Below are 27,331 nucleotides of genomic sequence, written 5' to 3'. Positions count from 1 at the left end.
AATTGGTAAGTCTAGAAAGAAGCCCTTGCTCTTGATTCTGAGGGACTGACACCAAAATCTGATGTTTACTGTGGATGTTTTGGATAGCTGAGAAATTTCTGATATCAAACTCCATCATAGCTGCACTGGAAATATCTTGACGTGACGTGACGTTGTCAACTTCTGGGCAGCTGTCCGCAGGAACAAGAAAAATACAACACCAAACAACATAATGGGCCCAATAATGCAAGGCACATCACCAATGACTGTTTTCTCACAGTGTTAAAGTGTTTTAGGGTAGGATTTCTCCTTTAATCATAGCAGAAACCAGCTCATCTTAATCACAACATGCCTTCTGTAACATCACCTTCACATGTGATGAATCTAACATGCATAACCATTATCATGAGAGGCCATATTCACAAATCAGCTTAGAAGTAGAATACTGATTTGAGACAATTTTGCATCTTAAGTCATAGTGGAGTGTATGTAGTCATGTGACTTGCTCTTTGATCCCAGATTAGTATTCCTATGGATAGAAGATTTAGGGCTGCAGGCTCTGATGTTTAGCGGTCTTCACGATACAGTCCAAGAATGCTGATTTGCCCATCTTGCCCTGTGAAATTTAATAATGCGTTGACAATTAAACAAATCTAAGGTCATGCAGATATCAGTAGCCTATGAAAGCCTTAATCAAGCAACACAAGCACAATTTGTATCGCTATTTTGGATCATAGCACTATGAACACAACAGTAGTGTGAAGCTGATTCATGTAATATCCTCCTCTCTCTGGCCCCAGAGTCCCGCTGACACAGCAGCTGTGAGCAGTGTGTACGTGCATGTGGGTGTGGGTGTGTGCGTTTGTGTGTGTGTGTGTGTGTGTGTGTATCTGTGCAGGTGGTAAGAGGGAGGGATAGCAATGCCTGTGATCTGAATAACAAATCTAGCATGCTGCACACCTGAGGAGCTGTCACTGTCATAATCAGCCGTTTATAATGCATGGCAGAGGGGGGACAGGAGTGGAGAGGAGGAAACGAGGACACAGTTGGTATCAAAGCTCCGTCTGTATTATATCCTTTTCTTCTTATCCCTCCCTATTGCTGCATGCAAACTCGAAAAGGTGAGGGTTTCTTTTTTTTTATCTTCCGCTCTCAGCTTGGATCTCCTTCAGGTTATTGCCTAGCTTTTCTCTCAGCCGCTGAGTCACAGTTGTCACATATGGAAAGCTGGAGCTCTACTTTCTCTGCCTTCGTTCTCCCTCCTTCTTCACGCCCCGTCTGGCCCAGCAGGTTTGTGTCCGGACGCCTCCTCCAGAGAGCTCAAGGTGACACATGGTTGCTCAGGCACAGATGAGTGGCTGCGTCCCCGGGCCTCGTGACACCAGCCAATTGGCCCCCGCGCTCTCTCCCTCTTCAATCGGACGAGAGTCCCTGAACAGCGGGTACAAACACCAACCCCAGAGCCTTTTGTTGTTTTGGTGAGACGCTAATCTACTGCTCTGCCGCGAGGGCTACCGGAGCGGCAGGTTGACTCTGTTCCAGCTCTCTGACACAATCATTCACAGCTCATTGTATAGGGAGTGTTGGGGGAGTGGCGCAGGAAGAGTGCTGTTAGACGGCCTGGCTGATGTTTTTCTGCAGGGTCAGCAGAGACTTGGCCAAGCCAGCATCATGGAGTATAAATCAATGAAACCCAATTAGACACCAAGAAAAGCCAAGGTGAGAGAGGAATTGAACGGCTAAAAAAGCACAGAGTGAAACTAGAACTGATCCTCAACCTTTTCCCTCTGAGCAGCGTTTTGTGAAAATACCTGAGAGTGAATCAAACTTCTCTGTTTCACTGACAGATGCTGTGACCTAGCGCATTGAAGACCTGATGACGGCATGTAAGTCGAGATAGCGCTATATATACATTAAAAGCAGTGCAGCCTGTGAAATATCTGCAATAACTACAATGAGATTACCATATCTGGAGACAGATGCACTCATGTCTTGTGGGTGAAGTGGCAAAGCATAATGTGGAACTGTATGCTTTGTGTGTGCTGTGTGTGTCACAACTATGTGTCATTCTGCTTTAGCTGAACAAAATCAAACTCTGCAGACTGTAAAGAGCATCTGATATTATAGTCAAAAGATAACTACTCCAAGTTTTCAAAACAACCATTGGGAAACATCTGAAATACTGTAACTAGAAACTGTCGAAATCAGACATTTTGCTGGTTGCTACTGACCCTTTGATATTACAATCTTGCACAATTCCCTAAGGGATGAAGAATGCAGTCATGTGTCCATGTGGAGGGCGAGAGTAAAGGCAATATGTCTCATGATCACCTCCTGAGCGAGCCAAATGAGGCACCCTTCGCTCCCAGCAACCTGCCACTAACATCTGCTGCTTTGGCCGCATATGCCCTTCTAAGTTGTCTAAACCCCGTCTGCTTCTACTTTATTAGTTAAAACCTTTGCTGCACACACACACCTAGCAGTATCACTACAGAAATGAGGTTAACAACTTCAAAGAAAACAATATACTTATTACACATAATCCTTCTTTAGTCTTTGTAATCACATATATCGTGTTTCTGGATAAGCGGGTCCTGGCTCTACTAATTACTGAGACAGTGAGGACAAGCCAACAGTGGTGCTTTCATGACTGTTAAGGTTGCGAAGTCTTATTTCTGGGTGCAATGCAGACAGGATCACTACGAATAGCAACAATGCACTTTGCATGCACCGTCTGTTGTGCAGATTATTACTTTTCTGTTGTTGTTGTTGTTGTTGTTTTTTATTTCAGCGAATGCATGATTCAACTGGAAAATATAGATTTTTTTTTCAGAATTAATGAAAGAAAAATAGCGTTTGCAGCATATGATAACCTGCTGACTGTTAATGAGCTGTTGAGAATAGCATTATGCACCAGATAATAATCCTGTTCACGTTGACAGTAAGGAAAAAACAGATACCCACAGGCAAGTGTGTATGAATAGGTAGTATGGCAATTTCCACTGATTAGGATCATATTTTTATCTCATTAACACAGTACATTGTGTGTCAAACCAGCAGTACTGTCTGGTCTAAAATGCATATCATTGATTAAATAAAGTCAATAATATTGTTACTTCGGCTATCACAAAACCCCATTAAGAATTTCCATCTACAATGTTTAAATGTACTATGTTTTAGATAAGCTGGTTAGCATGCCATGATAAAAAGGAAACTTATTTTTTGATACAGTAATAAGGTGCCTTAGTTGTTATATTTGTTCATAATGAATTTTATCCCTTCAGTGAACACATTCTAGCTCTTTATACCATCTTACAAACTCAGAGAGTATAAGCCAGCCCTTTGCCACTTTCTTAAGCCCGCAGTAATTATTAGCACAATGTATTTGTAATCAGGGTTCTGCACTATTTCCATGAAAGCAAGTTAATAAATGTGAAAACTAAACTATCCCAGCTGAAAACATTAAGACAGCAAAAAAAAAATAATCAAGCATTTATTGAATGAACTTCTAATCCCATTACCTCTGTGATTAAAAAAAAAACAGTGCTGTTTCCTGACTGCCTCTAAAATTAAGCTCTTGATAAGAAAGCCCAGTGTGAGCTGGAGGGAGGCAGACTGGTGGATGATCAGCAGCAGCAGCCTTTATATAAATCCATCCAGGCCCCTGTGTTCAGACAGGCTGATGGTCCACTGCTAAATCAGACCGGCCAGGCTGTCATGGCCAGACAGCTTGTCTTCTTGCAGATCAATAGTGATAAGGGGAAATAGATTTCCAGCTGCAAATATCAAAGAGGTTGCAAAGAGATCCATATGGATGTATCTTTGAATGGTATGGTGGGAATATTGCACACTGGGAGTGATGATGATGATTTGGTCAACTTTGTTTATCAGAATATCAGTAAAAACAAATTTCAGCAGTGCATCACTTTGATCGTCTCCCTGGGACAGACTTGTCATAAAATCTTTTTTTTTCTTTAGGTTTCCATATTATGCACATTTTGATTTTGCTGTGATGGTGATGCTAGTTTAGTGGAAATGAGGTTGTGACTGATCACACAGCCCAAAAAATATTATTCTAAACCATTCTAAAATGTGTACTTGTGTGTAAGTGTAAGTGTAACTGTATGTGCCTGTGCGTGTGTGTGTGTGTCTGTGTGCATCCATGCATGTGCTGTGTGTGTGTGTGTGTGTGTGTGTGTTTGTGTGTGTGTGTGTGTGTATGTGTGTGTGTGCGTGCATGTGTGTGTGCATGTGCACTCGACCATCTGACCCGTAATGTACAGAAGCTCAAGCCATTTATATAAAAAAAGGTTTCCGGTTTCACTCTGAAACCTGAGACAACAGCAGCACAGCCATTTATTATTTTCTCATTTGGTGTTGAAAGAGGGAGAAATAGAAACTTGTTCAAATGCTTTCCACTCCTCATGTCCTACTCTGGAACACTGACTCATAGCAATCTGTGGAGTGAACATTTTCAGACAGGAGAGAACAAATTAAATTCTTCTGGCGTAGACGATACAGTAGAATTTTTTGGACCACAACTAAATCACTTAGTCCAATAGAATAAACCATAATATTCTGTATTTGTTTTGACAAATTCAATCATACATACACAATTTTTGGTATAATTTTGTGTTGGAATAATGAACAAATGGACAAGAAATAATTAACACACAAAATAACCTATGGGACACGGTCTGTTACAAAATACATGACATCAAATGAACAAACAATAATTGAGACAACAGCTTTTTGTGGCACATGTGCCATTAAAAATCAATAGCCACACTTTTATTGCATCACTAAAGATGCTTGCCTCTCTCCTTGGGTTGCTCTGGAGTTCAACACAATTTGCCTTAATCAGGCAATCAATCGCTATTAGATCTCTGTGCCACGCCAGCACACAGCAGGCAGATGTGGCCCCCAGCTAAAACTACAATCCCTAAATTGGGGCAGACATTCACTTGTGTGAGCCGTGTGACTCAGTGGAAGATGAGGGGGATTGCCAGAGCCAGCAGAGCAACATCCTTCCTTTATTTGTCGACAAGGGGGTGGCACTCAGCTGCTCCGATGAAATGTCTTTTCACAAGAAATTACAATGAAAACATTCAGCTGTCTCTAAAACTATTTTTGGATTCGCACACAATTGAGTCAGACCATCAAAATTTGTCAGGTTGCACATTCATAATTTTCTGCAAAGTAATGAATAAAATATGTTTGTCTAACCCGTATGCATTAGAAAGGATGGCATGCAGTGATATTGCTAAAACATATTGAATACCACAAACAAGTCCCTGTAGCCAGACAAGTCATACACTCTCACACTGTACAGAAACACACACACATGTGTGCGAGCATACGCACAGACACACACACAACTCTATTTGGCTCCATTGTTCAAATGGCATAAAAGATTGAATGAGCCGATTTGGCACAAGAGGAGAATAATCAGAGCATTACTGTGGCCCTTAGAGATCCTTTATTGAATGCATAACAATGAGGCTTGATTGGAATTGATAACGCTTTGAAGGCTAGGTTGCTCCTTTCCATTCACTAATTTGTTCTAGAGCAACCTTTGACATGCATGGAATTGCCAATGGCTGACAAGGTAATTAGCCAACTGTTGAGAGGGGTCAAAATATGTGTGTTCATACTAAAAGAGCAGACGTATTTTCTGACTGATTGAATGCTGAGGGACAGTGCCATTTTAAAATACTGCATCTCTCTGCGACAATTTACAGTAGCAGTCTGGTAAATTCACAGAAGGAGGATGTATCTATGCCTATATGTAGCAGCATGATGTCATTTATGTTCCGCTTTCAGAAGAAATGACTGAGCTATGCAATCCAGTATGTGTGTGTGTGTGCACGGCGAACGGTGTGATATCCCTGTATCAACACAAAGTCAGCATGAAGAAGTGCCGCGGATGTGAAAGTGCTGCTGACCTCGTCCATTTTTCTTCCAGTGCCATCAAGGCCACCATGCTGCAATGCTCCGCGCTGTGTTCAATTGTGCAGAGTAAAAGGTGTGGAATCAAAGGCTCCTCCAGGCCACCAGCCCTCGGACACCTGCACTTATGAGAGTCAACCGGCGTGTCAGCGCCGCGGCCAACATGCATCATACAGCAGCCTCACAGACGCCCGGAAAACAACGTTATCTTTCCACACTTAAACAATGCAGCTCTGAGAATATATTGGCCATGCACTGCACAGTGACCTCGATCGGGACATTTCTCTTTTGACTTCATGTTCAAAAACAGGCATACAGCCCAGGAGAAATTTGCTGCACACATAGTTCTCAGGGGTTCAGATTGGTTTTATGAAATATGAAACATGATATTGTTTGATTGAATGCACCAAGTCCTAATTGGATTCCCTCTAACGCCTCCTCCCCTCCCTGCCTAGACAAGTACTGATGAGAGATAACCGCTTCTGCATTAATCAAAGAGATGGAGCATTTTGATCCCACTCGCAATTAAATTAGATTACGTAAACTTAACAATTTGTCGAGAATGCGATATGAATTATCAACAGGTCATCCAGCTTGATCTTTTGCCCAATTTTGTCACAGCAAACAACTTGAAAAATTGCACAGTGAATCTCATTCCCTTGAGAGAATAAAAAAAACAAAAAAACAAGATTATTTGCATGTTATGCTGTTATGTTTCTTCATTGCTGTGAGGTAAATGGAGTATATACAGTCTTGGTTTTCATTATGTAAATACAATAACAGAACAATAAAAACCAGTCTGTACTTCATCTTCATTTTGTTGCACTTTCTTTTGCTGCATTCATTTCAATTAATCAGATGGTCTCCAACTATTATAGAATATGTATGATTACATGTGCAACTCAATGAGAAGACTGTGAAAATGAGTCATTCGTGCCGTTACAGCATAATTTACATTGTGTGTCATGAGAACTCTCAGTGAGCACTTTGAAAAACTATTCAGCCCTCTCTCTTCCTGAGTGTGCTGAGCCCTAAGTCAGATGTGATAGTGCCTCCTGTTTGTTCAGGATTACAATAGACTCTCTGGAGCGGATGGTTTGATTTGTAGAAGGAGGGGAGCAGCATTGCTCTCATCACACACTCCCCTGCACCTCAAAACACCAATAACTTGGAAAACATCAGATTGCCCAGGAGGAGGTGAAGCAAAAGTCAGCCGTTGTTTATTATTTGGAGAGGGAATAAGTATTTGCTAGTCTAACCAAACTAAAATATCTGTGAGCCACAGATTAGATCTATTCCATAGAGCTATCGCTTGATAGTTAATTAGGTGTCAGCAGCACAACTGAGGTAATTTAACCTTCATCAGGCTGTATCACATGAGAAGATAATGTAAGGGAATTATTCATTGCATATTTTAGAAGAACATGAAAAAAGGCTTTACTTACAGATTCTAGGCTTAAGTGAAGATGAATGAATAGAATGCAAAATTTAAAATTCCATACTGAGCGGGACATTTGTGAAACAGAGTAGGCTTATTAGACAGCTCCGAGGGAGTCACACGCACACACACAGAGAGAGAGAGAGTCTTTTTTTTTTAGTATTACACACCAATCAATTGACAGTTAATAATCCTTAAGATCAAACGTGTAGTAAACAATTATCTGAGGGCATTGTGATCAAAGTCTCCCATCTACTGATCAATAGAGCCTACTCTCTTTCTCTTTGCAGGTTGAGAGGCATGATCAAACTGAAGCCTGAATTACTGAAACCCATGACCGTCGGAGAACATTTTTCCTAATGGAGTCTGTAGCTGATAAGAATATCAAGAAAATTAAATGACAAATAGAATTGGACATACATACATATATACATATACTGTACATACAATCAGTATATGATATAGTGATTGTATGTATGTATATGTATGTATGTCAGATATACTGTATATCTTAATCTGAAATAGTCCACTACCAAATAATAACCTGATGATGATACACTATCATCAGACCATCCACAGTTACTGCAATGTGACCTGCAGTGTATATTATGATGAGGTTTAGATCATTTGTATGATATTCACATACAGTAATGGCTCTTTTGATGATTTAGCTCTGTTTACTCGGTATTCCTATTTGAATGTCAGGCGAGAGCCTCATATAAATCAAGTGTATGGGCAGAAAGGCAAGCCTAAGTGAAACCAAACAACAAACTGACCTTAAAGTGTAGAGAATTACTGTAGAGTGTAGAAGCAGTCTGGAATGGTACAACCCTATCTTATTGTGTAAGATAGTAATAACAAAGAGCTATTCTAGTGGAGCGTAAAGCCACCTAAACTCATTCTATCCACCTTTTTATTTGCAGAATAGAGTTTACCCACCTTTATAGCCTGACATGACTTCACACACATCATTGTAAGTAGTTTTAAACGAATCTATAATATTTACCACTACATCCCTCATGAAAAATAACAATAGTAACCCTATAATACATTTCAGAAGGACAATATAGGCTACAAATATCACAGCCACCCTTTAAAATACCATACAGCTACTATAGGTCCAAAATTATACCACAGTGAATCGATAAAAAAAAAAAATGCCATGAAGTACGATAAGGTCACTCTAAACTCAGCAATGAGTACCACCGACACACCAAAGGAGAATATTATGGGAATACTATAGTGCTCTTTTGCTTGGGACGATCAACTTCGGATGATAACAGAGGAGATCCGCTTCATCCGAACAGTGAAATTGGCTCTGTGACCAGTAGGGAGAGACAGTGAGATGGGCGGTTATAGCCTAGTGGCCGCTTTTTTTTTTTGTTTGTGTTGGACTGGATGGGAGGGAGCAGCAGCCTCAGTACCAGGCAGTGCTCTCTCTCTCAGTACTGAGTGCAGACTCCGACTGGATAGATAGAGGAGGAGGCTGCTGCTGCTGCTACATGCTGCCGCCGCCGCCGCTGCTGCTGCTGCCTTTGTCGTAGAGGGACCTTTCTTCACCGCAACCAGACTTGAGGCAGACGGATATTTTTCTTTTATCGCGGATTCCGAGGGGGGAAATTAAACAGTCACGGGCGTACCCATGTACTTACTACACGAGGGCAGGGGTCTGCTTCTGCTGGCGGTCTTGGCAGGACTGCAGGTAAATGTATTTTTGTCGGCTGTTTTCAGCGGAGTTACACCGGACAGTTCGGGGTGCTTGTTGTTCTGTGGCGATGCTGCTGACCGTTGAGTTACGACTCCGCGAGCCTGTCCAGCCGTTAGCCTTGTAAACATGCTACACTTTACATGTTAAATCGTGTTAGCACGCAGTTTGGGAATCAACCTATGCGATGTGTGTGCGCCCAAATTTACGATTTAACGGGTCTAGCAGCACCGGGTAGATATATTGTTCTATTTTATACTGACGAGATGCTGTGTTGTAAAAACTACGAAAAAACATTTTGAATTTGAGCGTTTTCGATCTCAGTGAATCTCTTTTTGTAACGACTGGCGTAGCTGTTAGCCTAATTAAAGAGTTCATACCGCTGAAGCTTTATTGTCTGGAAGTTGAGCGATATAGGCCGACGTTAACCCAGTAACGTTACTCATCGGTTATATTTAGTTTAGGTTTGTTAATATTTATGTAGATTGCTTCAACACGTTCCCTGTCTGCTGGGGCTCTCTTGTAAAAGCCATTACGAACAGCCACGGGAAGTAGCCTACTCTTAAAATATTTTAGTAATAGGTTACATACAACTAAAAGGAACAATGCTGAGTTAACGATTGTTGTCGACCCCTAAGGATGGAAACTGTCTCGGTGGTATACAAGGCTTTTGAAGCACAATTCATTTCCTACAAATTGTCCTGATTTATTTTCCTGGCTGCACTTGGTTTAAATTGTGTAGCTTTACAGCTTATAATTTACAAGTCCCCCGTTCCTTCAGCAACGTGTTTTAATATGGATTCTCCAAAGAGTAGCAGTCACTCAGCAAATAATAGACATTTTGGCAATTCAAATAAAATTAAATCTGGAGCTGTTGCACTGGATCGGCTCATATGTTAACACAGTGTCCAAAATTTGTGCATTGTGGTGCCGTTGTTGTAACGTGCTTGAAAACCAACTCTGCTCCTCCCCCCTCTCTGAGCATTTTCCCATTTAAATTCCACTGATTAAGAATGGCAAGTGGCACGGATACCCACAATGCTCTTTTTCAGCGGGACTCCTCTCCTTTTACATTCTTTTGAGGGTGCATGCAAAGAAATAGGGCTAGGCCTCTGCTCTGGGAGGTGGGTTAATGCTGATGCTGTGTGTTTGAGGAGATTTAGCACATGCTTCTACTGAATCAGTGAATCTAGTCCATCTCTGCTTCAAAGTAGTTTGTCCCATTATTTACTCCTGAATTCAATTTATTATGCTGGTTACTTTGATTTTAAGATCTAATGTCCAGAGATTTCCAATTTTCAGGCTTTTTGGACACACCAGTCCCAATGATTCCCAATGGATGTATGTTTTTGTTTCTCTGCAGTTTCCCTATTATTCCCTGATATGTTCAGTGTTGAAATGTTAAGCACACAATTTCCCTTTACAAACACTAGATAAAGCACAGTCATAGCTATGTACTTCCTTCAGACAGACTGTTTTATATGCGTGATTATTCAGCCATTCGCACACAAAAGGTTTTATTGCCACAACAGTGGATCGTTAGTATTTTCTTTATTTCCTTGTTCCTGTAGGCTACTTCAAAGTGGAGTGTTTGTCCAGAGTAGTGTAGTGATCACAGGGGCCGGCCGGGGGCATTGGCTATAACCCTAGCCCGGGCCTGGGCCCCTCTGGGGGACAAATGGAGCTTGTTCTTGCCTAGCCATGCTTTTTGGCTAATGCTTAACCCTTTTGGCCTCATTATCCTAATTGCGGTCCCTGCTATAAAAACAACAGATGCTTTTGTACAACTGTGGGGACTTCAGAACGTGACCGAGAGGTTTCTGGATGTATCAGACTGCATTTTTGAGGGGTGATTTATTGCTCATTCTCGCCTCCCCCTCTTCCCACCACGCCAGATCGCAGCAGAGGGCAGGGGCACCCCTCCATGCAGGCCAGGCTTCTCTGAAGATGTATATGAGACGGTGGTACCAGATATCACAGAGAAAGGACAGCCCCTTTTCAACGGTGAGTGGTGAAATTCTCTCAGTGCTGTTCCACGCTGCATGCTTCTTATGTGTGTTTCATCGTGTGTGTGTGTGTGTGGGCACGCACATGCATATGTGTGGGTTTCACTCCATGTGTTACATTGAGGGGAGGATCGGAACAAGCCTGACATATTTAAGCAATTAGCTCCGGTGTAGTAGTGTGGGATTACGAGTCATGTAGTTTGGCTTGTAAACCAACTCAGATCTGGTTCAACTTTATACAGCTTCTGTCCATTTTGCTTACTTTGTTTTTTTTCTTTGAGAAAAAACAAAAGCATAAACAGATTGTTACTTAAATGCTAGATCATACATTGTGGCTAAAGAGTTTGTGTTGTTACTGCAGTTTCTATTTTCCTGAGATGGACATTAATTGCCTGGCTTTGTCATCAGAAGTAGGAAAACTGAAGTGAAATTTAATCCTTTGTCGATTTCACTAGGGACACACGTTGCAATTAATAGAAATGAGTCACACACAGATAAATCTTTGTATGTAACTTTAATCAACCAAATAACCTAGCTATAATATTCTGTGCAATGTGCTGGTGGATGGAATGGTTATGATTATATTACGTACATGTTTTGCATTTGCTTTGCATTAACCACACAGAACCTGTAGACATATTTAAACAGTATGCAGTAAGTGTTTCTGTCTGTTAGCTTCTGCTAGAAAAGGCCCTTTCTACTGTTTCCAAGCCTGAAGGGTCCTGGTAGGACCATATTGGAACGAGTTCAGTTGCAATGCAGTTTCATACTACTAAGCCCACTCATTGGCAGTAATTCTCCCTTACAGCAATTTAAGTATCTTTTGTTGGAGCAATAGTCCTTCTGTAGGAAATCCAACTATAGTGGGTTTTGATTTGTTTTATTTTTCCAACCTATAACCTGCTTCAAAACAAGAAGGCGAAAAATAATGATTTTTTTGCAGTACGCCATTACATTGTAGAAGGCATGACCAATACTGCCTCTTTGGAGTTTAATATTGGCAAAGTGAGGATGCAGCTACCGTGAAACGGTGCTAAGGCCTACAGACGGTAATAAAAACTGGAATATATCACCAGTGTGCCATTAGAGAGGTTAGAGCCTTGAGGTCATTTGGACCAGAAAACATTCTCACTTGCTTTGGATTTCACAGTATGTGCCTAAAACTCACACGCAGCCGTTGGTGTGAGTCAGAGAGACGGAGGGGGAGGTAGCAATGACGGGAAAGGAAAGAAGAGAGTGATAGACGGGAAGAGGGGGCTTAGGTGGGTGGGTAGAGCTTTCACTGGGCCTTACCTTGTGCACAAGCTAACGTTTGATCCTGTAGGTGATGGATTTCCCTCTCTGTTGGCTTGTGGATGAGCCGTGACCAGGGGTAATCAGGTTCCCTTTTGTTTGCCCCCCTCACTGCACCCTCTCCTCTTTTCTCTGCCTTCCCCTCCCCCAGTGAGTTGCTCTGTGGAGGGTTCCTTGACAGAAAGGCACTCCTGTGTCATTGTAATGCAGCAGGGCTCAGCAGCGTGGGATGATGTTAATGAAACTCCATTCGCTAATGAAAAGCTCCTGTGGCATGTTTTGAAAGACAAAGCTCCCACAGTGTGGAGAGTATGCCCCAAGTTTTTCAACTTTGCTTTCACCATGCTGGTTTTGAATATTGTTTTTGACCAGGAGCTGAGGGCTTTTTCAACAGGGTGCTTCTATAGCCGCATGCAGCAGGCTAATGCTTTATGCCACCATGCGTTACTCTGAGAATGCCTCCTTGCATTTCATTATCTTTCTTAATTGTACCCTAAGGCCTTAAATAATGAATGGATAGGGATTGAGTGAGTCTTGCTGGGAGTCATTCTATTCAACATACCTGAGTGTCCATGCACATTACAGCAGAAAACCTTTTCTTTGTTATGGTAAAAATAATCCAGTCAGCTAATTTCAATATGCATAAACTATGGCCGGGCAATATGGTTGAAATAATAATAATTCTAAGGATTTTTTTCAATATCTACATACGTATATAGCCTATATCACATGTTAAATAATGAAATTTATGTTCCTTGCATTGAACTGTATGGTAATGTTAAGTGTGATGTCAAACAAAGCTCAAATAATATGACTTAAAATGTTTTATACCTCATTTTGTCAACGTTTTTAAATAAAATTTGCTTGTTATCATCAATTTAGACAACAGACTTGTGAAACAAGATATCAAAATGTCATATCATCACGATAATTTTGAATTTTTGCCTGGCGCTAGCATAACCTAGCTTCTAGCAATAAGTGAGTGGTTAGCAGCTCTCTGCAGCCTGAGTAGTTTGCTTGTTTGAAATGGGATCTGTTTGGAATATGAGTGTAATACTATCAGTACAGTGTATAAGGTGACAGTAATGTGACTCCATTGCTCTTGCTGTATTGCTGTTGACCCCAGATATGCACGAGAAGGGGGTTGGGCTGTTAAATATCTCTGTCCATCTAATTGCAGGCTCCTCTTTGTTATTGATTAAGAGAATACACATCCTGAGGTCTGCAAAACTTGGAAATAGGAGTCATTCAGATGCAAACAGTTGACATTGTATGCCCTAAATTAAGCACATCCTGTGTATTTGATAACGACAATTGTAGCCAGCACAGTTAACGTAGTTATTTGATTGTGAGATTTAATCACATTCCTGGGGGTGAATATCCAGACTTAACTGTTAGCTGGCCAAGTGAATGCCCCATTGATTTTCAATAGAATTGTTAACGTGCATTTTTTCAAAGTTGCTTGGCAGAGCAGCAGAGAGGAAAGCCAGGGAGGACAATTATTTATCTATGAGACCTCCTCTCCAATGATCCGTTAAAGGGAGGTTTAGCTCATTGTTTGCAGATGCAAAACCACATGAGGCTTAGGAGGTTTCCCACTGTCTGCCCTCTGGGGCCCGTGTGACCTTGCCTTAAAGATTGGAATATTTGCTCTGGGCTGATAGTGAGTGCAGAGAAACGACCAAACACGGTTATTCATTTCCACACCATTCCATTGTAGCAAGTGGCTAAAGTTCTTAAACATTCATGATGTGCTTCCTCTTATCTTGTTTAGTTGCTTGATAAAGTGACTCATTTCACTAAATTGTATTTAATTTCAGGTATACTGCGGCTGCGGGCGCTTTGCCCCTGGGTGTCTAATGGAATTCTGGTGGCTTTAGAGAGCTGACACACATTGTGCTGTTTTTTGAGATGAGGCCTTTAAAGCAGGGTTGTAAAGTGAGTCAGTCTGAGCATTATTCAGCAGAGGCTTCCCTCTCCAAAACTGGGTTAATGAAAAGCCCAAAAGCCTAATTGAGCTTAATACACTCTCTTATGCTGCTATTCTGCCATCCCTACCCCCAACCATCTATCCTACTTTCATTTTTCTTTCTTCCACCCCACAGCCCTCTGTTTTACTTCTTTTTTTTTGACAATGAATGCATGCTCTAGTGGTGAAAGAGAAGTGTGTTTCTAGCCTGCTTTAACCTTGGTTCAAGTGATTTTAATGCCCATGTGTCAAGAAGGTCCAGTGAGCTGGCGCCACAGATGAGTTGGGGGAGGGATTCACAGTTGACCAGTTTCATTATGTGGTTGAAACAATTAGTGTCAGCATTACCAATGAGAACATATACTGAAAGGATCTCTCAGGCAAAAGCTATCACAAGATTTTCAGTTTATCTGTCATTAAGTATAATTACCTCTCTTTGCTCTATTTGATTAAGGCAAACCTTTAAAACAAACAACGATTTGACCCTTTTGACAAGAAAAACATTCTGTGAGAGAAATCCTACATTTTGTTTTGACTCAGTCCATTTGCATGTTGTTGTTCTGGTTCTCTGCGCTCTGTCAAGGCTCTGATGGCCCTTGGTACAGCTGGGGCCACTCTCAGATGTGTTTGAGAGGCCCCAGTGTTTGGTCAGACGTGACCCGGCTCGACCCTCTCCTGTACACTGGGCCAAGTGCTCAGCAACAGACTCAACCCTTTTTACTGCTCTACGATTGGGGATGAGGATGGTGGGGGTTTTCTGGCATGCTCTAGATGAATGGAAGACCAGCCAAGGGGGTCCTGACCCTCACCAGGGAGGCCCCAAATGCACAGCACCTCTCAGCACATGTTGTCCTGACCTATGAAGTTGATCATCTATCATTGGGAAAACCAGAACCAAGCCAAATTTTAAACCTGAGGTTTACAGGCAGTGTACAGGCAGCGATGCAAGTTATATTATCTTTGACTTTGTCCTCCACTGGCATGGTGAATCATAACTAACTACTATGGGCCTTGTAGTGCAACATGGAACATTGCAGGATTTTGTATAATTTTATGTTCTCTTTTTTTGAAGCTTGAACAAGCTCTGTTTCTCTGTCTGTTTCTTGAAATATTCAATAGACAGATACACATGATCGATATGTTTGAGGAAAAGGTTGGAAGGTTGGACATTTTGATGTTTCTTCCAGTGTTATACAGTGGCACTGGTAAAGAGTCTTTAAAGCCTTTCGCTGTGCTGTTGAGGTCTTTTTGTTTGAGGCATATGAGGTGAGTACTGATGTCTGTGCCATTGCTGAATAATTCAATAGTCAAACATGACTTCCTTAATATTCAAATCCCTGTTTAAGATGAGATCCATAAGCACAGAGGAGCCATCATGCAGTCAGATGAGAAAAACGAGAAGAGCAGCAGGAGACACTGAGAAGCCCTTCCCTTTTTTATATGATAGGGGCTGCTGTGTGTTTCACATATTCTCTTATCTCCTTCTCATAGTGGGACATCAAGTGTAACCCTATGACCGTGCTTCTCCGTTTGATGGGGTTCTAAATCCCTCTCTTCCTCATTTTTTTTTAAAGCAGAGGCAGCACTTCCACTGTAAACTTGTTTGTAAGACCAGTCCATTGCTCTCCTTCTCACCCCCCCCCCCCCCCCCTTCTTTTTTTCTGGAAGTGGATCAATAAATCCAGGGTCTTTGTTTGGGCTGATCAATATGTTGTAATGAAGGCTGCGCTCCAATTCCCTGCTAAAGCATCACTGGCAGGTTTGGGTTGAATTTGCTTTATTCTTTATTGTTATGAGCTCCTATAAATTTTCGTTGCCCGTCACTGTTGTTTTTTTCCTGGGAACGCCATGGCCTAGATAACCGCCACATATTGTGCCAGCTGATTGGATCTTGGTGGTATGTGATTTTGGAACACAACCTTTGATGCAATTTTGCCTACAATATTACAAGGAAGTAGGGTCGTCCAGTGCTAGTGGTAGGGCCACTACAGTCATTTGTCAGATGGTCATGGCTCCATTGCAGTCCTAAGGCCATATCATAACAATGAAATAATAATGTTGTTAGCGTATTAAAGCAAGTTCACCCGTCTGTGGCTAATTTGTGGGGGGTGGCGGTGGGTGCTTTTAGAGCCTGCTGGGTGGTGTGACAGGAGAGGACATATTTTATTTATGTCTGACCTTTTTAGCCAGCGCCTCCTTATCAAACAGGTAGTCTGCATATTGTCCCTCCACATTTGGAGGCAGACAGGGACTTGTGAAATGCCTAAAAGCAGATAAAGTATTTTGTAGAGGGGCTGACATTGCCCGGCTGGCTTCTCAACGCTTCTGCTCCTATCGCTCATATCAGCCTCAAGTCCTGCCCCCTGCTATTGGCGCCCGAGAGTGTGTGTGACTCTGACATTGGGCAGTAGTTAAGGTGCCTCTCTTTTGTGCCTGTGAGTGTGTGTGGGTGTTTGTCCTTGGCATATAATTAGCCTGTTCAACCCAGACAGCTCCTGGTGGTGGTGGTGGAGTGTGTGTGTGTGTGTGTGCATGTGTGTGTGGGGACTCCTTCAACGGACGCTCCTGTAAGCCCCAGCTGTTGGTAGAGAGTATGCGCCCCAGACCACCGCTGTCAACACAAGATTTAGCATTCAAATATACAACCGACATTCAGACCATGCTGTATAATCGGACTGTAAATGGTTAAATGTAGATTGTTTTTTTGTCTCTCACAAGGTTGCGTATAACCATATCTGCTAATGAAAATTTCATAGTCTGTTATAATCCACAGCGACTGGATACAGAGTTGAAAAGCAGGCCTTTCATAATATTGCTGCTTCACCCAGTCATGTGAAGGTTAGGGGGTTTTTATAGGTTATTTGGTTCTAGATCACACCTGGGCCCCTCCAGCCTTGACGCACTACTGCTAAGGTTTTGAAATTGATGTTTGCGCTTCAATCTAAAAGACTGTCAAAAGGGAAAAGATTAATTTCTTTTTCTAAAACAATCCTTTCCTGTAAGCACTTGGTCATGACATGAGAGGGGGCTGGAATAATTCTTGCCGATTGTGGTGTGGTGTGTCTCTGGCTCTGGTTCAGTTGTGAGTTTTATTTAACATGAAAGACATCCGGAAAGTGCATAATATGACCCCACTATGTAATGAGGTCATGTATAAATAGCAGTATTGACCTGACTTTCTGCATATATGCCTCCATATAACTAGGCTAGTGTTATTTTTCACCAGTGAAACGCCAGTACCAGTGTGGAAAAGAAAATGCCAGCTTGCACATGGCAGACAATAGATCAACACCGTGGAGTGAATTGTTTATTTTTCTAAAGGACTTATTTGTGGGTTTCTTCTGTGGGACAGCCTTTTCGACTAGCAGAGTGAACAACTCTGTATCTCTTCCACTGCTCTACAAAGAAAGCCCTGTTTGCAGTGTTGCCCAAGCAGTTTATTGAGCAATATTCAGACCCCCTCTCAATTTTGCCCGCCTCCAATTTGCTTTCTCTCAGCGCTGTGCTTGTTTTTCTCATTATGTTAAGCTAGCCGAGGGTATTGAGCCTAGCCCTCACGTTTTCCATTGCATCCCTCATTGAGACATCGCCAGGCATGTAAGAGGAAAAAAAAGCCACTCCCAGTCTGTACTACTTTTCTCTCTAGTTTGATCTTTTGTTCGTGAGGGGATACATTTAGCTTCAGCTTTGTTGCTTTTACACATGGGTGTGGTCTGTTGCTGCCCAAATGTTTGATTCAGCAGCAGTACCTGTCTCACATAGCTGTGAACCAGAGACAGTGAGCAGAGGCAGTGTAGTGTCCTCTTTGTCTGCAGGGTCAAAGAGGGAAACTAATACTCGGATGAATATATTAATGAGATAGTTTGAGCAAATGTAGAGAATATTTCAGTGAGACAGAACTAGCCCCATGCATGTTTAGCCTTATGCTGCGTTTTAGTGCCATGCACAGCTCACGGTTTCGAGCCCCACGCTGTGCTCAAGAGGCTACATGAATTGGCACACCATTATTCCTCTGACAACAAAAGAGAAATTTGAGGCAGGGATACATTAATTGACCCAGATACTGTAACCATGTTCACAAAGGCCAATATCCTGCCTGGGAAGAGACGGCTACCTCCTGCGGGCCACGCCAACTATTGTGTTCCAGCAGAGGCTTCAATTTCAACGCACCAGCGCTTCTCTGGACTCTAGCCTCTGATGACTCGCTAGGTCGTATCTCGTGACATCCTTTATGCATCCTCCCTTCATCCTCCCCCCGTCACTCCCTTCCCTCCCCTCCCCCCTGCCACTCCTGAGCTTGAAGATGGAGGAGCCCCCCCGGCCTCCATACAATGATTGATGTGCTTTAATTGAGTAATGCATCGACGGTATTGAGGCATTTAGTCCTACATTCTACGTGCCCAAACAACCCGGTTTTGTTTCTCGGGGTGACCTTGGCTGCTTTACAACTTCAGTCATGTGTGTGAAGCACTGTTTTAGTGGTGTTGGTAATATTTTTGATAGATGGCCTTCAGTTGTTTTGAGGAGCTGGTGTTTTTGATATTTCCCTCTGGCAAGGTTTTTTTTTTTTTTTTTAAACCTGTGTCTGAGCCCGGGGAGAGACAGGATGTGAGTAAAGCTGAGCGCCATCCACTATTGATTGATCGTATCGTTCCGGGGACCTGGTGAGGTGACGGTCATTGATATTTGTTATCATGTCTTTGGAAAAAAACAACCACCAAAAAAATTAATTATCTTGATTTATATTCAATTAATCTCTAGCTCCCACCCAAACTGTTTGCTCATCAGATGAGTGTATGTAGCCAACCATATTACCAGGCCTTGCTGACACCAGTGCCTGCCATCACAGCACGGATATTATGATTGACCTGCAGCGATTTCTAGTCTCCATTTCAGCGTACGTTATGGCAGCGAGCAACATATCGCTCTGCGGCCTACGTTGTCTGGGTTTATATTATCTCTCTCTCCCTCTGTCGATATTTACTGAGGCATTAAAGAGCGTGCAGCATGTCGCCACTTTATTTCCTGTAGCACTGCCTGCTCAGCAGGAGAGGGGCTGGAGGGGGGCTAGAGGGTTACTGGAGGGTATAACTGCTGCTACAAGCTGAAGGTCTGTTCAGTGCTCCATGCATGTGGAGCCTGGCATGCATACAATAATTTAAGTGTGTTATCCACCAATTGTTACTGAAAAATGGCATGATTGTGGTCATTAATCAACTTGAGTTAACATTTTGTTCAATAAACTGACAGAAATGTCAAAGCCCACCCTATTGATCTGCTGACTTTATCTCAAAACACTATGCACACTCTGTTTGTAATGTCACCAACAGTAACACAGGTTTCCAGGTGCTTTCCAGCACCCCACCCCATCTCCCAGCTTATTCCACCAGAGAGCAATACACTCAATCTTATATAGATTCTGTGTCAGCCCTTCACTCTCACACTAAGTGTTCTAAGCACTGTGACCTTTGTAGAAGATAAGCTTCCTTCGGCTGACTTGAAGAGTTTGGAATAACGGCCTCAACCATTAATTTATGGCATTGCTAACCATATGAGGGCTATGAGCCAAGGTTATTGACCTTTCACGCCTGTCACCAGTGATAGAGGGAGTCAGGCCCAAGAGGAAAATGAATTGGGCTTATTAAGAAGCTGGGCTTTGAATCAAACCTAGGGGGCAACTTTATTCTCCAATTTTCCCTTTCAGTGGAAATTTAAATCATTACTTTTTTACACTGTTTGACCAATTGTCTTCTGCCAGAGTAGAAATTGAGGGCACATACAGCAGGAGTTACACTGATTCACAATGCTCCCCTGCATGTGCGGTGTCTGTGAGAGATCAGGGTGAAATGCGTGAACTGATAGAAGGATTAACACTTGCAGCACAAACATATTACAGCAGCTCATGTTGAACCGAGGTCATCATTATCAGATGAAGGATTTTGTGGATTCTAAATCACTGATCAAAGTCTTTATGCAAAGGGGATTTAAACTGCTAGAGTGGCTTCACAGTTTTATTTCAATCAGAAATCTTTTTATCCATGGTCTTTGCTAGTGATTGATTTGTACATTTATAGCTGGAAGACAAAGGAGGAAAGCTGAGCCAGGCCAGAACATCTGAATAAAATGAAGTATGTAAAGAATGCTGTGTGGACTAGGGAGCAACAGAGCCATGGATAGAGGAGATTGACCACATGTTATTTCAGCCCTGTCCTCCCTCAAAGCTCCCAGTCTGTAAAACCTGGTGGGAGGCAAGGGAGGCATGCATTTATATTGGATCAACATGCTATGATTTCATTTTTCCAACTTCACTACTTGTGTTTGTAATCACACTCTGTCCCCAATGGGGTTCAACTAAAACCATTTTTATTGACTCTGGAGAAGCTTATCTGAGCCTGATGCATTGTTAAAGTGTTTGTATATAGGACCACTATCACATCCCGGTGGAAATAAGCAATAGATGAAGAAAAACAGAACTGGTGCTATGCCATATCTGTGTGTTTGTTATTAGAGGCTGTCCCTGGTGAGGTCCAACTTAAAGGACATTTTTAATAATGTAGCGGAAGCTTAGGCTGTTCCTTTGTTCAGTGATTCATACATATACTTCAGATATTACAAGTGGGCTTAGCTATAGCCTCATTTGGAGAGCAAGAACAGAGACACAATCACTGATGCTGGCTCAGCCATCCTCTGTGGTATTCATTTAGATTAGCTTGTTGAATTTTTCAAGTGTTTGTTTATTTGCAACCAGATAGCCAAAGGATGAGGTAAAATGACTAATGTATTAGGATGTTGTTGTGTGTATCCGAGTGTGTCGTGTGTGTATACTGTATGCCTGTGTGTTGGGGGAGGTATTTGTTTGTGTGTGTGTGTGTGTGTGTGTGTGTGTGTGTGCTCAGGTAGACTATACTCATTAAAAATGTATATACAACATGGAAAAATATTATCTTTGCCCATGGGTTGCAGAGGTATGCATGGGTGGGCGGTCTATTTTGGACCTCAAAAGCTCCATATCACAGAGCTCATTCCTCCAGCAGGGACTATGGACAAGTGGGTGCCAGCTGATGGGGTAGCATACACTTAGATAAATCTGCTCTCCCGTCCTTTAAAGGCTCTATATGTTGTGGAGGACTGGCCGAGAACATAAACCATCTACTTGACATGGCATTATTATTTTGGTACCGACTGTTTGCTTAAAGCAGACCCCCTCCATGACACACACACCTACCTACACACACACACGCACACACGCACACACACACAGCTTGTCCTTTAAAGTGGACCTTATTGGATGAGTGGAAAGACAACTGTGAACCCATTTGAATGTGAAATGCTTGTTTTCCCTCTGTGTGCTACCAAGAATGTGTTGTCCAGGACGGCTGAGGTCAGAATGACACAAACAAGGCATTGTGTTGCATTTGCCAGCCACTCTGTGCCGAGTGACTGTAGTGGGCAACACTGGCCATTGTTCTTTTATGCATCCATTGAATGATCGACTATTTGAAAATAAATTAGATTAATGTGATGTAAGCACTGACAAATGCTGTATAGCAATTAGATTTTTTTGATCACACTTTCCTATCTTTTGGAATAGAAATATATTGACTTTTTGCATTTTTGGAAAAAAAAAAAATTTCTTCTCTACACAAGAAGATCTATGCTCTGTAGTCCAGTAATACATATTGATGTGTAGCGAGGATCTGTGGCTTTACAGTGATAGATTTTTGATGAATACAAGATGGAGTACATTCCACAAATCCACTTTTGCGTTTGATATTCTAGACTACGGATTTACATGCGAGCATTCAACCCTGCCCGGATTGTCATGCCTGCAGCTGTGCACACTACCCATAATTCATAGTGTTGAATCATACAAACGGCTGCACTTCCACAGGGCTGGTACTAAAGTAGGAACTGCCTAAATGAATAACGTGAGTGCTAAGGCTGGCAAAGTGTTCCATGATGACGATGACTTGTCCACACCCACCTGTCACACACTACTTGACTCAGTATAATCTCACAGGCAAACAATATGGCCATTGCTGCTTTTAATGATAATAAGTAGCTACAGCTCCGGAGGCCACAGCTCCCTCATGCCTGGCACCTTCTGACAAGGCTGTTGCAGACATTAAAGGGGTGGCGTGTGCAGTATTAGGTGTTGGACCCCGCTGACAGCTGGAACAGCATTCCATGAAACTTGGCCACAGCTGATGCAGTGTGTAACCTCTCCTCAGCCTATCCCCTCCAATCCCAGCCTCTGATTATCCCTGGCCTTTATTTATTGGTCCGTCCGCAGCACGCTTGGAAAATGTGATTGCACCACCATCGATTTGTGTCTGTTTGAAATAAGGTGGTCCAGACACTGGGCACACGCATAAGTGGGAGTTTTTCCCCTCTCCTTCCCTCCCTCCCTCCTTCCTTTCTCACTCCATTTCCTTCGCTATCTCACTCGCCCCTCCACTTCTTGCAAATCCATCCTCAGCGTGCCATACAGGCGAGACGATGGTTCCTCAGCCGCTTATCATGCCTCGCACCAGACCACCAAGGGGTCTAAGCATGTGTATGCAGGCAGCTGTGCACCACTGTTTAACTCCATTCTGTGTGGGATAAGTGGGGATTGGCATGTTCTCTGCCCGTCAGAGCGGGTTTCATCTGCTCAAAAATGCGACAGCTGGGCAGAGCTTTTGCACTCCTCCCATATGAGAGACACAGAAATGAGACACAGAGAGACGGAGGGAGAGAGGGGGGACCATAAAGAGAGGGGTTGCCACAGCTTCCTGGCTGTGGCTTGGAGCAAAACAAATGTTGGCACATGTGTTATGAGTTAGCGCCGACATAACTGTTTTAAGAGTGGCCTAACACATTAAAGATGTGTGGCTGGCTCCTTTACTTTCTTTCTTTACTCTCTATGCTGTAAACACTGAGCAGTAATAGGAGGAAGGGCATAAGAAGAGTAATTTATGTGCGGAGGAGAAGCCTGAGATGAGCCCTCCCTCAGGGATTAATGGGAGTCTCTGTCTCTGTTCACAGGAAATATGAAAGGCCCTTTGTTGGTAGAGGGCTTGCTGCTGCCAGCAAATAACTACCCCCTGTCATATCGAAAATCCCCCAACCTCTAAATTCATTGCCTCCACTGCTGCTCATCCTTCAACCTTATTTTTTCTCTAAGCCTATGTGTTTTCTGTCAAAGTCGCTCATTTATGATTCTGCGCCGTGCCTGCCGTACGGTGGCCCAGGAGACACTGGCTCCCGTTGTTAGTATTCACTGTCACTTCTAGAGTTCCGGCCATTGGGTGAGCACAAGGAAGACCGGGTGAAATAGTGCACAGGTGGCGATTCATACTCTTAACCTGTGATTCCACGTTTAGTCTTTCTGCTGTTTTCTGTTTGATCTATTTCATTACAGGACTTATACCATTCAGTGATTAGCCAGTTTTGTGGTTGTTAATGTGCGAGCATTGCCTGTGCTGGTGGTAATGGTTTATTTTTAGTGTCGGTGACGTTGTGTGTTGGTCTAGGTGGTGGCTAAACATACCTCCCAAGGCTAGGCTAGATAAAGAATGGCCTATCAGTGAGGGGAAATGACTGTTTGGCACTACACTGGCAGTGTGTCTTTCATCAGGTCACACCTTGGTCTCCTCACACCTGCGGCTCCGGACAGGAGGGTGAAAGGCTGTTGGTAGGTGTTAATTGCTAAAAAAAAAAAAAAAAGGACACCTGTTTAAAAAGACTCTAGAAAACAGGCTAGCATTTATATTTTTTTGTCCTTTCTGTCCCTCTCTCCTGTGCTAATATTTCACACTCCTAAGAATAATCACAGTTTCACAGTATTTTTATTTTTGTGTGTCTCGACTTCAATGGGAGGAATAAAGTATGTCAGATGGGATTGTTTTGTTCTTCTCTGCCTGCCTTGCATTGGAATTTGCTCTGCGCTCAGCTTGTTAAGCACTTCAATACAGTACACAGATTAACGTGTTTATACAAAAATCCTCTTTTCAGTGGCTCTGAGCTTACCAACACTCCTGAAAAGAGTTCCATTCTTTTCTCTCACTACGTGTCCAGCTTTTCTTTTCAGCATGGGGGCTCCAGAAATTTTAATTTACTTGTCACATTGCTAGGAAGAAAAAGTTCACTGGGACATTTCTGTAACACCTTAAAACGTAGAAGCCAACTGCGTAAAACCGAACACGCAAGTGGATTATAAGTGGGTTGCATACATTTTGACTGAGTGTATAAAGAAATAGCTGCTGAATTATTTTTCAAAATACCAGGTCTGCCCAAAAAATAATTTCTCTCTAAGATAAAGAATTGTTTGAGTTGTTTTGAGCCGTCCTTGATGGTTTCAGCTCTACTCGCCTTTCTAGCCTCAAGGAGTTCCACAGTGAAAGCAGAGAATCTATTGGCTCCATATTGACTTCCCCAGGCCGTCTCCAATGGATTTGACATGGATAACACTGTTGTGTTTGTAACGAAAGGGGGAGGGGGCTTAATAAAGGCAGGAGCCCCCCAAATGAAAAAAGGGGGAGGAAAACTGGAAAGAAGAAGAGAGAACTAAAATGAAGAGGGCTCAACTTGGCAAAAGCCGTGGGTTGTCAGGGGCAACTAAAAGGGCCCTGTGTAACCTGCCTCACTCCCGCCCCCCCCTCCTGCAAGAAAGCTTGACTGCAGGCGTATATTCAGACTGAATACGAACCAGACATTGAAAAGCTGAAACAAAATACAGCATGCATGCACACATTGGACTCCACACCCACTTTATACATGATTTATAATTAAGTTTGTCCAGGCCCTGCTTGGAGTGTAGATGGAGTAGTGCTTTAATGAGCTTCATAGTTATGTTATTCTATGCTTTAATTGTAATAGTGAGGAAGCCATTCATTTGTTTAATTTACTAGACTGGGAGTTGATGGCTAGGCTGGCATGGTAGGGGGGAGTTTAATGGCCATCCTCTGGAAAGGATAAGGCTTATTAGGTCTGATGGGCCTCCTGTCTCATATAACCTAATGTGCCCATGATAGACGGAGGATTCTGGGTTTGGATACATTGGAACTATAAATCGAAGCATATTCCCTGGCCCTGGAGTTTGTAATTGCCCATTAAGGGGCATGTTTGTAGATGGAGGGGCCAGATGTCCCTGATGTGGCTGAGGGTCCACAGTGAGATGTGAGGCAGAATGCAGTTAAAGGGAGGAGGAGCATGGGCTGGACACTGTCCCTCATTAAAGTGACCTAGGCTCTGCTAGCAGGGCCATAAAAGCCCTTTAATGTTCTTACCAGAGAAGCTCCACAATTTGCCCACAGCTCCACAGCCATAAAAAAGGGACTGAATTCCCTAAGAATTCTCTGCTGTCATAGCCCTCGGCACCAGCTGTCTATCCATGTTTAAATCTAACCCTTGGGCGCCACTCCCTCACAGTTTGGTGTGTGCCATATGTAACATTGATCTTAAAAGGTTGGCTCCCACTGGTCTACTCAAGAGTGTTTCTTCCAAAGAAGACCTCAGACTGATTGAGTAGGACATATGCAAGGACAACATCAAAGATTTCAGTATTTGGTGTAATATCACATGGCCCTGTTGATATTATCATGATTGATTTACGATGCAAATGGGGTTTCTTATGTTACCACTTCTCTCATTTCTTCCCCTTATTCTTTTTTTACATAGATAGTAATGTGTTCTTGGTTTTATGTAACTATTTGTTATGAAATGGCGATTTAATTTACTTCAGCTGCTGTGCTAGGGATAGTGTGTCAGATAGTGTCATATATGCATGGCAGCACCCGTCCCTCTCTGAACACCCTATCTCTTGTTTGTGTTTGGGCCCTAAACCCCATGCACAGCTGCCACGGGGGCATGTCTGGGGGTTGCTGTAATGGTGATGACCTCCTAATGTGGATTCCAGTGAGGCAGAAAGGCAAATGTTTGTGGTTCCAGGTCCTCCTGGTATCCCGGGTCGCTACAGCTGTCATGTTATCTCCTTCCTGCCCGGCCCCTCTAGCTCCGAATGCAACACAATATCTGCTAGCATCCCAGCTGCAGACACTCTGAGATATCCGCTAATATTCTGACAGAAGCCTGCATACTTAATCGTTAGGCTTCCGGCACAATAGTCCGCTTTGAGGCTCAAGTCCCAACCGGAAAACAACAACTGTAGATTTCAAGGAAGAAATCTGATTTAATGCCCTCGTAATGCCATGCTCCCCTAGTAGGGCTGAATGAACTTTGTATGAACCACACATATTTAGACGATTTATACTTAGGATGCCGTTCAGGGTAAAAGGTGTACTCTCTGCTTGGTTACGCTTGGTTACTGTGCAAAAATGCTCCCTCCCACCAAGTCTTTAAATTCATTGTTTTCCTCCTTTTGTGAAATGTTACGGCCTTCTTTGTATGCTGGCCATAATGAGTGCCAATGGAAATCTTATTTACACTAGCTGTGTTAAGGGGTTTTGGCCAGTGCAGTGGAAAGTGTCCCCTCTTGGCCAGTCAGCAGGGATCACACTGAGCTCTGTGTCTGACGGATGGGTCTTTTTTAATGTGACAACTGAAAGAAGCCCCATGGTTTCCCCCTGGACCAGGACACTACAAAACAGCTACTAGCAGAGCTCTGCTTTTACCCCTTCCTCTTTGTTTCGGGTGGCATTTCATTCTGCCTTATTATTCCCTCTCCCTCCTTCCACCGCTCTCCTCCCTCTTACTCTCGGTTGAAAACTGATATGCAAAAGACTGCTTCGGGTTACAGTGCAGGCTGGAAGCTACTTTTCAAAAGGTAAACTCAGTGAATAACGGGATATTGTAGAGGTGTGGGCAGGGACGGAGGAACGCGGAACTGAGGGAGGAGCTGCTCTCCCCTGGCGGCTAGGCCGAAGGCATTCAACTGCTGCCCATTGTGAGCCCTCACTCAAAGGGATTTGTGATGGGGATGATCTTTGACCCCTCTACGCCCACATTATGTAAATCAGTGTACAAAGGAGAGGGATGATACAATCATTTTC

At 42.9% G+C, this 27,331-nt stretch overlaps 1 protein-coding gene across 1 annotated transcript in view; it reads left to right on the top strand.

Annotated features, from left to right (window-relative positions):
- The first annotated feature begins 8,860 nt into the window (after positions 1-8,860).
- Positions 8,861-27,331, top strand: part of cdh2 (cadherin 2, type 1, N-cadherin (neuronal)) — a 55,797-nt gene continuing 37,326 nt past the window's right edge. The window contains exons 1-2 of the mRNA XM_071917003.2: positions 8,861-9,068; positions 10,967-11,075. Of these exons, the coding sequence (XP_071773104.1) occupies positions 9,009-9,068; positions 10,967-11,075 (169 nt within the window). The 5' untranslated portion in view covers positions 8,861-9,008. The remainder of the gene's footprint in view (positions 9,069-10,966; positions 11,076-27,331) is intronic.

This window comes from Centroberyx gerrardi, chromosome 13 (assembly GCF_048128805.1).
Source record: "Centroberyx gerrardi isolate f3 chromosome 13, fCenGer3.hap1.cur.20231027, whole genome shotgun sequence".
NCBI classification, from domain to species: domain Eukaryota; kingdom Metazoa; phylum Chordata; class Actinopteri; order Beryciformes; family Berycidae; genus Centroberyx; species Centroberyx gerrardi.
Note: the sequence above shows the minus strand (reverse complement) of the source record. Positions and strands in the feature narration are given on the sequence as shown.